Consider the following 12,925-nt stretch of genomic DNA (forward strand, 5'->3'; position numbering starts at 1 on the left):
GCCTATTATTGTGCTATTTTTGCCCCACAGCCCTGCAGGAGTACCTGTGTCCTGTGCTGAGATCTCCGCAGGGAGGAGCAGGTACGTGTTCTGACAAGGCTGTGCTCCCCTACCAGAAGGATGTTGGAGGCTGACAGGCATGTTTGCTGAGCTCTTGCTGTCCTCTGCAGTGGCTTTGGCACTTTATGCTGAAATATTCCCTGATTAAACTCCACAGCATGTGTTTAAGATAGGCTGATCTTTAATTCAGTCGTCATGTCTGAGTTGTGCACTTTATGGGATTTTGAAGTGGTTTGTATAGCTTTTCAGGTTGAATTTTAATCATGAGAACATAAAAGCTTTTTGACTGTTATGCACTATTTTTTGTTATAATCACTATTAATAATCATATAAAACTTCGTGTTCATCAAGATTTGATTCACATTTTAGAAATGCCTCTGGCAACAGCTGGAATGACATATTGTCTTCATAAAATTGAAGTACCTGCTGTGCTTAATGAGGGTCCATCATCCATAGTGGATCTGCAGCAGGACAGGCTTTCTGAGAGAGCACAAGGGCTGATGGAGAGTGATGGCTTTCATGAGGCTGCTATCAACACAGTTTCTGGAAGAACACCAGTGTGGTGGTGGTGAAGCAGTCCCCAGTAAGCTGGGAAGATGTTCTGCAGCATTGACTCTTGAGCCACTGATACAGAGATGATTTTGGCTTATTTTATGGGATAAGTCAGTGCAAGTCATGGGGAGGTTTGTGGGAAAAAATCATGGTAGATATGGAAAAAGTATAAGACCCACTTATTTATCTAATTCAGTGTTTATAGTGGCCAATTTTGAAGTTGCAAAGATATTGAAAACATTGGAATCGTTCATGGTATAAATAAATGAACAAGAGAAATACCCAAAAATGCACTCAAAGAAATCTGATTGGCATTTTTAACATGCATGTAATGCAGTAAGCATTGAGTCAGTTCAATTTAATCCTAGTACATTTGCTTCCACTTTTTTAGGAGAACGCCCCCCAGGGACAGATGTACTTGGATAACAAAGATTACAGTACAGTTTCTAGACAACAAGAGATGGAGCTGAATCAGACATCATCACATCAAACCAGTTTATCTGCAAAGGTGGCAGCCAAACCAGTGACCAGAAGCTGCAATGAGCTGCAGTTATTAAAAGAGTACCATGGCATGGTAGCAAGTCTTGGAGAGCCACAGACCCTATGTGAAAAATCATCAATAGAAGAGGATGGCTGCATTGCTCTGGGAGAGGATTTCACTCCTGTGCCTATGCAGGGAAGGTAAGAACAAAAACAAACAGAATGCTTTTTCTCCAAATCAAAATTAATTTTTATTTCCTCACAGGACAGATATGTATGTTCATTAAGTGAATATTTCTCCCACTGACACAAAGAACAAAAACCTTAATGGAACATCAGGGCAGTTGTAATTGCTGTGGAGGGGTCATGGATCACCAGATTTCTAAACTAATTTCAGTGTTAATAGCCACCACGGACCAATTTTGCTGTGTTTTCAAGATCAGACAATTGGCTTTTCTTCTCTACTTGGTGACAGAAAACACACAGAGATAAAGCAGTTTTCACATCCCACCTTATACCTCTTTCAGAAAAAGGCATCATAAAGATGTAGAGAGAATCACTACAGCTGAGGCTGCAAACACTAAAATGGCACAATATAGCACAACTCTGAGGGCTGACACACCACATATCAAGTGGACAAGGACTGTGTGCTCCTCATGCATCCTCTCCCACATCAGGAAAGATGCAGGGGTGTTAATCTTTCTGTTATGACAGATATAAAATCAGCAATTCTATTTGTAAGTACTTAGAAATAATTTATAGACCCCAAAAAATTTCAGGTGGATTTTGAAAGCTTTGAACCAGCAGCAACCAGTGAGTGGAAGGCAGCCAGGGTGGACTGTCAACTTTTTTGGGTAGTTTTGAGTATCTTTAGAGGTGACTTGACAGAACCTAAAGTGAGAGAGAAGTGACAGCACTTCCAAACTCCTGTAGAACACAGGCTCTGAAGTGCTGCCTGGCAGTGTCTGCAGTGAGCATGGCTTACACTGCAGTTGTGAAGTAGAGTGCCAGAAAATATCTGGAGCTCAATACTGGAGACCTTTGTTGCATGGCTACAAATCAGGAAAATAATTTCATGTGGGAGGTGCAGTCCTGGGGGTTCCCCATAGTTCTGGCAGTGCTGGTGACATCTCTGGTTTGGTGCGCAGGGCTGAGATCTGTCCCTGCATCTCACTTAGAAGAAAATGTGCTTATCTTGGGAAGAAAGAAAGTTTGGGGCGTTTTGTTAAGTTCCCTGACCTAAGCAAAGGAGAGCCAGGCTAGCTGGATGACTTTTGTTGCACCCCTTACTTACATACATCATAAGTATGGCATAGAAATCTACAGCAAATCCAGTCAATGTTTTAATGTGCATCTGAAAGTGTTTCTGTCAGAGTGAGAATTGGAAGTCATTACAGCTATGCTTTCCAAATATTAAAAAGTAATCAAATTATCAGCTTGACCAAAAAGGCTCTATAAATCCTTCAGAATTTTTTATTGAGTATTTGAGGATTTTTTGTTTTGACTAAGAATTTTACTGACAGAAACAAATCTTGTAAAACTTCTTCAGTTCAGTATGTGAAAGGTGAGTTAATGTCTTATTCTGAAAGAGCATGGTAATTACAACATATATGTGAAAATGGGGGGAAGGCAAGGGAAGAGAAGGGAAGGACTGAGTGCATCTGAAGACAAGGTTTGTCTTTTGTTAATTCAAATCTTTATCTTGCTACAGCTGTGTTTGCCAGTGCTATTTACTCTCCTGTTTACTACCCTGGCACTTGAACAAAATCCACCTTTGTATTCTTACATACCAGCTTTCACTGTTCTGGCTAAACTTCTTCCTGTTATTTATCAGTGAGTGATATGAATTTGTGTACTGGTGATATACAACTTCTGTGAATCTCTGAACCAGTCTGGCAGCCATCTCTGGTCTCAGGTGCCAGAGATGAAAAATACTGGGTCATGGGGGAGCCCATCTTCCTGTGAGCACAGGGAACAACTCCAAGTCTTTTGCTAACACTGTTAGAGTTGAGTAAACTAGAGTCACTGTGCATGATTTAGGAATAGAGGTACAATTAAATACCCATACCCATGCTCCCTTTCAGACAAAAATATATCCAATCTTCTATAGCAGTATATTAGGGTTTAGGAAAGGGTCTTTCAAAATTTCTTCTTGTTGATCTTTGCATCTTGCTCCTCCAATTTCCTTTTTTAAAATGAAGATTACACTTACCAGTCTCTCCTTAAAATGTATATTAACAAATATACATCAGGTGCAGTTAAAATATCAATGTGACCTCCATATCAGCAATTACCCTTAAATCACAGGAACTACCCAACAGAATGCAGATAAAAACATGGATAAACTTTTGCAGAGATACAAGTTGCTTGATTAGTTTCATTAGAATGAGAATTAGCTTTCCATGTAAATTGTTCTTTTGCTTGCAAAGAAAACTACTGATGATTAAAAAAGGAGGAGACCACATTTATTTTTTTCCCCCATAAAGTGGTTCACTGAATTGGCACGTCTGTATGGTTTGTTTTAATGCATCTACTTAACTTAAATTGCTGAATTATCTTTCAGGATAAGTTTCCCACGTTCTCTAAATTTTTCAAATGTATACTGAGACAAGACTTTCCAAAGAATCTATTTAATGGAACAGAGGATTTATCTTGGTCTCTAAAATTACTTTTGAGGTAGTGTTCTTCTGTTAAGCAGGGCTGTTTACCTTGAGACAGAGATGTCCACCCTGTTTTGGACTAAGCTTTTCCTTTTGATTGCAACACAGTCCTGCAGATATTTTGTGGTCAGTGTACCAGTGTTGGGCTGCCTGCCTGTCAGAATGCCTTCTCATTTACTTTCCATGTTGAAGAGTGGTACCTTCTGACTCCAGGTTTTACTGCATTGCCTTAGGTTCCCTTGGCTCTGTGTGAGGAGATCTGGACCACCCACCGTGGTCACTCCAATGATCCTGTATTTCCAGTGTGTCCTTCTCCTAGAAATAAACCTGTCTGCCTTCATGTGAGCACTGTAATTGCTTCAATGCTGCTTGCTGTGATCAATGTAAGCATGCCTCTCTGAAGTGGACCATGAAATAGTTCCAGTGGCATCCTGTTCAGCCAGGAATGCTCCTGGCCCAGGTGTATGTTTACACTGAACTGTGGTGTACTTTGGACTATCAGAAATGCAGTTTTTAAGTACCAAAACATGGCAATGAAGTCTGCATTTTGATTTTTCATTTCTCTCTAATTCCTCAGACTTTAAACAATGGCTTGACCAGGGTCCTTTTTGTTACAGTTACATGGAAGTGACCTTTACAGTCAATGGACCTTGGTCCAAACCACCTTCATGAGCTCCTAACCTTGCAGGAAGATTCCACACTGCTTTATGTCTAGAGACACAGGCTACTCCCTTCCACCATGTCTTTGTATGTACAGAATGTGGCCCCCAAAAAAGGTCCTTTGGTCTCATCATTATCAGTGCTATTTGCATGGGAAGAATTTAACAGCATGGTTCTAAATGAAACAAATCTGAAATCCTCCTTTGTGATCCATGGGAAGGTGGTGAAGTCAGCTAATTTTGTTTTAGGAGTTCATGAGCATTAAAGGTAATCTGTAGAAATGAGGTGAATATTAATTCTTAATTCCATGTAAACAATTACCTTGCATTACTCCACTGAAGCTATATTTGGATGAACTAGGCCCTGGAGTTTTATGATCATTTAATATGATAGTCCTTAGAAGACTTTTTCTTTATTCTTTGTGCATCATCAAGAAAATCCATCTATATAACAATAAAAAAAATCTCAATTTTTTTTAGTCTGCTTGAAAATGTGTTTCAGCAAGCAAAACTATTTCTTTCAGGATTTCTCCTGTCCCTCCGTTTCACCTATGCAGCAAAAAGTAAAAACAATCAGTCAAATCCACCTCTTTCCTGAATCTCTGGTCTCAGGATCAGTAGAGAGATTGGTTTGCAGTGAGAGGATCAGTGAGTTAAAAGTGTCTATTGAATCCTTGGTTTGTAGCAAAACAGCAGGAAAATTTCCATTTTATTTCCTGCTAGCTGGAGAAACTGGAATAGGAGAAGGTACTGTATAATGAAAAGTCAGTATGAGAGTGAAGTTATGCCTTTAGCCATAAGGGATTATAAATCTCAATTTTGATTTTTAATTATGTTGATGTATTGCTACTTTTAAAAGACATTTATGAGATTTAGAATTAGATGTCAAGAAGACATGATTACTGTCTAAATAAGTAAAATTTATGTGACAATATAAAAGCTTCTTTAATTTGTTTGACAACTTAAAAGACAGGGGAAAAGACTAAGGAAAAAAAACCCCTCAAAAACAATAAAACCACTGTTTTTTTTGTGTGCATTGTAAGGCTAATTTTGATCTTAGCCTTAGGATCATTAGGACAAAATGGGATCATCTGTTTAACAGTCAAACAGAGGAAGCATCATTTTCACATCATAATTGCCTGTTTGTGTAGGAGCCATTCTGATTTTTAATGTCAATCACACAAACATTAAAGAAGAGTCCAGCACAGATAGATGACTTCACAACAAACTGCCACCTTGATCATTCTCAAGGGATGGCTGTCTTGCTTGCTGTCTGAATGATGCCACTTCATCCTTTCTTCTCATTTCCTATCCATAGTGGATGTTCTGTATTTTGATTCCCCATGAGGATCTTTAAATGCTATGACAGTGCACTAAACAAATGATATGGAAGAAGTTTTAAAGTCTGACTTTGCTAATTGATTTAGTTTGGTGCATTTGGTTTTAAATAGACCCTCTCAACTCAAACATTTATTGCTTACATGGAGGCATGGGGCTGCAACACAGCTTATCATGAGGAAACTGTGTAGGGGCATGGAACTGTTGAGACTCTTAGCTTAGATTAAAGCTCCCTACTGTGTCCTCTGCAATATCATAAAATACCATTCAAAGCCTGAAAAGCTCAAATGAGGCAATAAACATCTCTAGCAAAACTTTAGGTTGAATGGTAGGAAGTATAGCAGAAAGCCCATATTATGCACAATAGGCAAATAAATAAGTTATTATAGGGCTCTGCTGCCCTATTGTAATTTGCTGTTCTGCATTTCCTGGGAAAAAGTATCTTGCCATGGTAACAGAAGGAAGACTGAAAGGTATATGTATGAAGTAACTTAGAGTGTTTTACTTCATTTGAGCAAAAGAGGTGTGTTCAGCAAAAGACTGATTTTGACATAGTTTCTGCTGTTTATGAAACATACAGAAAGAGGCTTCACTCATTGTAAGTTTCTCTGTGTTCAAAGTTGTTTAATTTTTTGTTGCTTTGTGTTATTCATCATCTCTGTGCTAATTTCTTATAATTATTCACATTATCTTGGATTGGTCATATACTACAATTTCTATTCTGCCACTGACAGGCTAAAATCACAATGTTCCCATGTAGCCACTCAAATGCTTTTTGCTCTGACAGAACATTCTGTAAAAAAGAACCCACCATTATTAATTTTTGTTTCTGAGTGCTCTATTGAAAGAATTAGGGGGTATTAATTAACTGCCTCACACTTTCCCAACTGTCAGACTAAACACTGAACTTAGCACTCAGTGAAGAACTTGCAGTGTTCTAACCTCTAAAAGCAAAATGTTTCACTTGAGTGCCTGTGACATTCCACAAGGCTGTTGAATTTTGCAAGCAGCTGCTCTTTTCCTAATAGTTAATAATATGGCAGTGTGGGGTTTGCCTTTGTGAGATCCCTAAAGCCAGTTGTGGAAAGGTGCCAGTCACACACAAAATGGGACTGGACAGCACTTTCCTCATGGAAAACTCTGCTTAAACAAGGAAAGGCTTTTAATGTTAGAATTTGTATTATTTTTTAATTGAAGGGTATAACCAACAGGTCAGTCAGACTTTGAAAAGAAATGTGTTGCAAAGGGCCACTCACAGTTGAGCAGGAGCACATGCCTGGGGCTTAAATTGCTGGCATGAATGGCCATCTGTGATGAAGCAAATAACTGATACACTCAACATTTCTCCATGAAGCTTTTCATTGGAAAATTGGTCTGTATGCTTTGCTCCTGGCTGATGTGCATGTGTGCAGCTGGCAGCTCCAACATACTGAATGTTTTACAGAAATCATAACTTCTCATTAGCAGCTGGACAAGTTACACTAGTTAATAAGATTTCAGTTTTGTCCCAGTTTTTCTGATATGGAGATATGCATAAGTTTTATGTGAAGAAGAACAACTGAGTTTTCATGGAAAGCAACTAGGAAGAAGGAAAAGAAGGCATGGGAAATCCATGGTCCTTACATATATTACTGCATCAGGTGGACATGCAAATAGGCAGCCAGTGCACTATTATTTTTGGGTGGTACATGGTCTGCACGACAACATGGCAACTTTTTTGTGGGTCCAGGCTCTGCAGCTGAAGGGTAAAACAAGACATGACCTGAAAGTGAAGCTGAAATAGTTGAGAAAGGGAATAATGGAGAGAAATCTAATGTTTGACAATAAGTTTGGGCCATTGAAATTTAAGGTGTGGACCTCAAAGAGCCTGAGGTGGAGCAGGAGCCCATGAACTTCGCAGAGCATAGAGGGAGAGGAAAAAAAGCATCTTGATTTCATGATCTATTAAAAAAGAAGTAATGCTAGTGGGAGTTACTTTATGTAGGAAATGGATACACAATTTCTGCTTTGCTCTGAGTAGTACTGAATACACATCTCCCAGTTCTTTGTAAGTGTATGGGTCCACATACACCTGCCAGACACAGTCCATCTGCCAGACTCCAAGACAATTTTTTTTCTTTCAATATAATTTTTAAAATAATGAAACATCAATTAAAACAGCAACTATGACTCAGATAGTCTATTTTATAAGAAAACTTCTTGATAATCAGCATTGCTTGTTTATATACTCTTCATTCTTCTTTCCAATCACTATTATTTTATTGAAAATATAAATGTTTGAAGGGAGAGGAAGGGTTTGCAGTTTTTAGTCTAATAGCCAGGATGATGAGGTAAGAGCTTAGCTTAGCTCACACTGAACATTTGACCAAAAAAATTGTCTCATCCTCTGCCCAGACTGCTGAGGAGCTACTGCCAGAGGAGGAGAGAGGACTTTGACAGAGAAGTGGAAGAAGAAGCATTTATATGGGCAGATATCAGTAAAGTGCAGAGGCAGTAGGAGTAGTGGAAACTCTTCCATGGAACTACAAAGTGACACTGGGTGAAGGTGAAATACAGAGTCTAATACAGAGTGTGAGCAGGGTGTACTGATCTATGGATTGAATTAGGTAAAAGCAAGTTAATGCTGTGATTATAAGCTAGACTCTGATGCAATCGGTCCCCAGATATGAAAAAAAATCTCAACTGCACCCAAAGTTGCAGGTAACAAAAATATGAACTTGCCAGTCCCAAACCCTGAAGCCAGACAGCCAAGATAGCAGCATTCCTTGCTAACCCCGAGTATCTTGCACTCATAATTACTTACAGCTTGGTCTTTCAAACAAAAGCAAGACATGTTAACCAGATAAAGACATGGAAAGCTATGATTCTTCATAAAATAAAACAATCTCAATCCACAAGGGAGTACAAAAAGAAATATTTCCTTCCATTTTTTCCCCCCCATTCATAGCTTGCTGTCAGGAGCAGATGTTTTAGAGCATAGTTCTGCTGGGGATGGGGATCTTTCAGTCTGTCCCAAAATGTAAATTTCTCTCTCTTTAGAATTAATTAACATCAGAGTGTTTTGTCCTTTCATGTTAAAAGCACTGGAAATCATTCCTGAGCTGCAGCAAAATTTTCCCAGATAGCGATGGTCATATAGCAAAGAACTGAAGTTCATGTTAAATTGAAGGTAGTTGATGGAAAAAACAGATTAATGTAGATGGCAGAAATTAGCCAGTGAAAGAAAAAAAAAGGTCATGGTCAGTAGTCTGGCAAATCATACGGCTTTTTTAAAAACCTGCTGTACATAAGAAGCTCAAGTGATTTACTATCTGAAATACAGCAAAAGCTGATAAATGAGTCACCAAAATGCTGACAGACAGCGGCAAAGCAAGCAATTCTCTGCTTGATAGGGGCTAATGGGGCTGCAGGGGCAACCTGCAATAATTGTGCTAATGGACCAGCAGCAGTCAGGGTCCACACAGAGCTCAGCCCACAGCAGGCTGGAGCTAAGTCAAGGACAGCACTGTGAGCTGGAGTCAGGGCTGCCAGAACTGGATAGAAGTAATGCACTTGTGTTTGTTTTTATTTTTTTTTTTTTTTTTTTTTTTTTTTTTTTTTATATATATTTTTATTATTTTTTTCTTGTTGGACAGGGTGAAATATAAACCAGATTGGCAGTTACAGCCACTCAGTTTTAAAAAGTGGAGCAGAAGCTACTGAGTCAGTAGTGTGTGAGTTAGCATCACTCAGAAGCAACTGTGAGAGGCTGAAGCCTTTGCTCACACTTTCAGAGCTACTGTCTTTTCTGTACTAGTCAGTAAGGACAGTAAACACAGTCATCTTCTCCCTGGTATCCTTGAGCAGAGTTTCTGTAAGGACTCCCTTGCCCAAAATGGAGCTCTGGAAGTGGGGGAGCATAAAAACATCTGCTTCAGATGGCCCTACATTGACAATTACCTTGAACTCATATGTCTGGCAGAGCTTTGCACCTGATATTTGAGGAGGAATTACTATGCATTTGAGGAATTTACTGTAAGAAGTCTATTCCTGAGTAGGGTAAGCAAATATTTTGCAGTGACTTTTCCTCGCACGCTTGTGGTCTTATGCAATTTATTTTCTCTGCTGCCAAGAAAATAAAAAAGTAAAAGCAGTTTCAAATACTCCTTTGTATCAAATCTTCCTAGAAGTGATAGGATCAGCTCTACCTCCTCAGCCATGTCAATGACATGTGACCTCCAATCCTCTTTAGGAGTCTATTGACAGCTGGTTCAGCATGTAAACCTCTTGCAGTGAAAAGGATGAACCTGAATTTAGTGCATCTGTCTGCAAAAAGGAAGAATAGACCCAGAATGAGAGTAACAGGGAATACCCTTCTGTTTTCTCTAATGTGCCTTTAATCGTATAAGCTAAAAGAGACAGGCTATGCTGCAATATTATATAAATATGTAGGGGTTTTTGCATCCATTGGCAGCTTATATCTTCTTTTCCTCTCTTCTCTGTGTACTGGGTCTCCCAGTGCTTTCCAGTGAAAGGTAATAATAAAAAAAAAGCTCTACAAAGTGGTGCAATGGAACTAATGCATTTTAGACATTATTTTTGGGTCACATCTGCTTGGAATATTGTAGTATGTGCCCAAAAATAAGCCAAATCAGAACTGTAAGAAGTGGTGATGTTTCAGAGTGAAAACTTTGAACATCAGTGTTTGGAAACTATTGTTTTTGATGATGAGTAAAATGACAACAAGCACTCCTTACAAACCTGTTCCTAGTTTAACTGGAAATATTGAAGAGGATTACATAGCCAGAGATACTCCAATTTGCCAATTTTGACAGAAGACAGACTGTTCTTGGCAGAAGAGAATGATAGATTGTCATAAGGATTTGTGTGTATGGACATTGTATTAATTACAGTTTTGGATCTATTTTTCTGTTGACAAAAGTTGATAGAGCTACATTGTTGTTGTTAGATCTGTCATGCTTTCCTTCAGCTGTAAATCTGATGTTTGTGAGGCAGAACACACAGGAACTCTACATCAAAAGAACTTAACAGACCTATTTACATTTTGGAGTAAAAGTGATCATTTAATTTTCTTGATATGCCACTCCAAAAATGTCTTAGGCTCAAGCAGATAGGTTGGAGAACAGAGAATTCTGGCTCTTCATACTTCCTAAATTCCATATGAAACTGAGAAGATTCAGGTCATACATGTAATAATTTGGGGTCATCCAAATTAAGTATTGAACCTGGCTTCCTTATATCTAATGGAATTTATTTACTTGGAAGCAAAATTAATCATCTGGATCCCACCTGTGCTGCATCTGTATCTCTTCAGGAATTAGGTCTTCAGTGTGTTATGGTCTTTTATTTATTTATTTATGGCCATTTAACCCTCATTAACAATGAAGTTGCAAGTAGGAGCATACTTTGTCTTATTGTGGTTACAGCATTTGGTTATTGATCAAAATAAATTAGTATATAAAATGGGAATAATACTTAAGAACTGAGACTGTAGCCATACTTCTAATGAATAAAACATATTGATAGAGTCCATCTTTTCTAATCAATGCCCTTTTAAAAATTTGATTATGTGCTTTTGTCTTAAGTTGGTCTTAAGTTAAAATCTTTTAGCTCTGCCATGTATCATGCTATTTTTTCTCTTTAACCCACACTCTTCCTAATGGTTCTGGAGGAAATAATTACTGGAGCTTCAGTTCTTCCACTATTCTAATTAGTTTTCATATTCCATAATCTTAAAATAGTACATGTGATTTTTGTTTTCTCTGTGACAACCCGCTACTTCTCATTTTAAAAAATTTGTTTTTGAAACATTTCTTTAAAACTTCTAAATGCTATGACTCAAATGGATTACATTATTTGCACTCTAAACTGTTATTTTTGTGTAGCATAACGACCATTATTCTGTGTTGTTTCTTGAGATGCAGAAGGGCTACTTTCACATTAACTTTTAATAACAATGTCTGGTTATGGGCACTTCAGTGTCTTTTTTGTTTGTTTGTTTGCTGTTTATTGTTTTGTTTTGTTACTTTGTTTATTGCTCTGCTGCCGAAAGTATCCACTTACTTGGCTCCTTTGCATTTCCATTTTGTCAGAATATCCTTCAGTTTTCCTGCTGTATCACACTCTATGGATAATTTCTTTTTGCAAAGTGCCTGTGCAGATGGTATTAAAAGAGAGTTGCTGATGCAGTGACTGTTGACAACTATGTCTGGAGTTGTTTTATTGAAAAAATGTATGCAAGAATTGTGTTTGTTAAGACTTTTTCTTACGTTTCAAGCTTTTCTTGTTTGGTGGCACTGTTGGTTCAAGAGCACTAAATCTATTTGATCAATTTGAGTTAATAATCAAATAGCTGTACAACTGTCTGGTTCAACACATGGCAAATGAAAAGAACTGCTTTTTTAATGCTGAAATAGTGGTTTTAGTTCATTCTTTTAAGAATGCTAACAAGCATTTTTGATTGAGAAATTAATGGATTATTCTGGCACTGTATCTGCTTGAGGAATCAAAATACCTGTAAAATTTCTTCTGTCTTTAACTGTCTGTATTAGCTGTGCTATGCTGCTGGTAGAAACTGCTAACATAGGGCAGCCATGTCAGCATGGGCTTTCCCCTTTTCTGCAGATAATCCCTTGATGAAGAATTTTCTTTTTAAGTCAGAGGCACTGACACGTTCCCTTTTCTTTTCCTTTGTGAGCACAGCAAGAAATTTATTAATGTAACCTAATTTCTATGTGGCCAGAGATTTTCATGTGTATGTGAAGAGTTATTGGCCTATCTATTTTTTGATGGTCTGTAGTCAGGATTTATTTAGCTTTGGGATGGTGCTGATTTTAAAACATACATAAAAAATACTGTGATATATCTCATGAAGAATATGCTATTTCAGAAACAACATGGAAGGAAGTCACCTCTGTGAGACTATGGAGTAACCAAAGTTACTCCATTCTGTATAGGGTCAAAGGGAGTGCAGTGTCTGAGAGGAAAGAGTCAGGCATCTCTGTGACAGGGAGGGAAGAAGTGTATTAAGGAATATGATGTACAATTAAATTATATTGCTAGAACAAAGCCAGCTGACATGTAGCAAGGGGAATTTCCTTCAGAATCCTGAGAGGTGTGATTCTGGTTCTTGGTTTTTCAGTGCATAGCAGCATGTTCCTACCTGGAGAAGGTTAG

General features: G+C 38.1%; 1 protein-coding gene across 1 annotated transcript in view; it reads left to right on the top strand.

Annotated features, from left to right (window-relative positions):
* OCA2 (OCA2 melanosomal transmembrane protein) overlaps positions 1–12,925 on the top strand; it is a 180,534-nt gene that overhangs the window by 24,736 nt on the left and 142,873 nt on the right. Inside the window, exon 3 of the mRNA XM_079311855.1 lies at positions 1,004–1,293. Coding sequence (XP_079167981.1) covers positions 1,004–1,293 — 290 coding nt within the window. The remainder of the gene's footprint in view (positions 1–1,003; positions 1,294–12,925) is intronic.

This window comes from Erithacus rubecula (genome assembly GCF_903797595.1).
Source record: "Erithacus rubecula genome assembly, chromosome: 1".
In the NCBI taxonomy this organism is placed as follows: Eukaryota; Metazoa; Chordata; class Aves; order Passeriformes; family Muscicapidae; genus Erithacus; species Erithacus rubecula.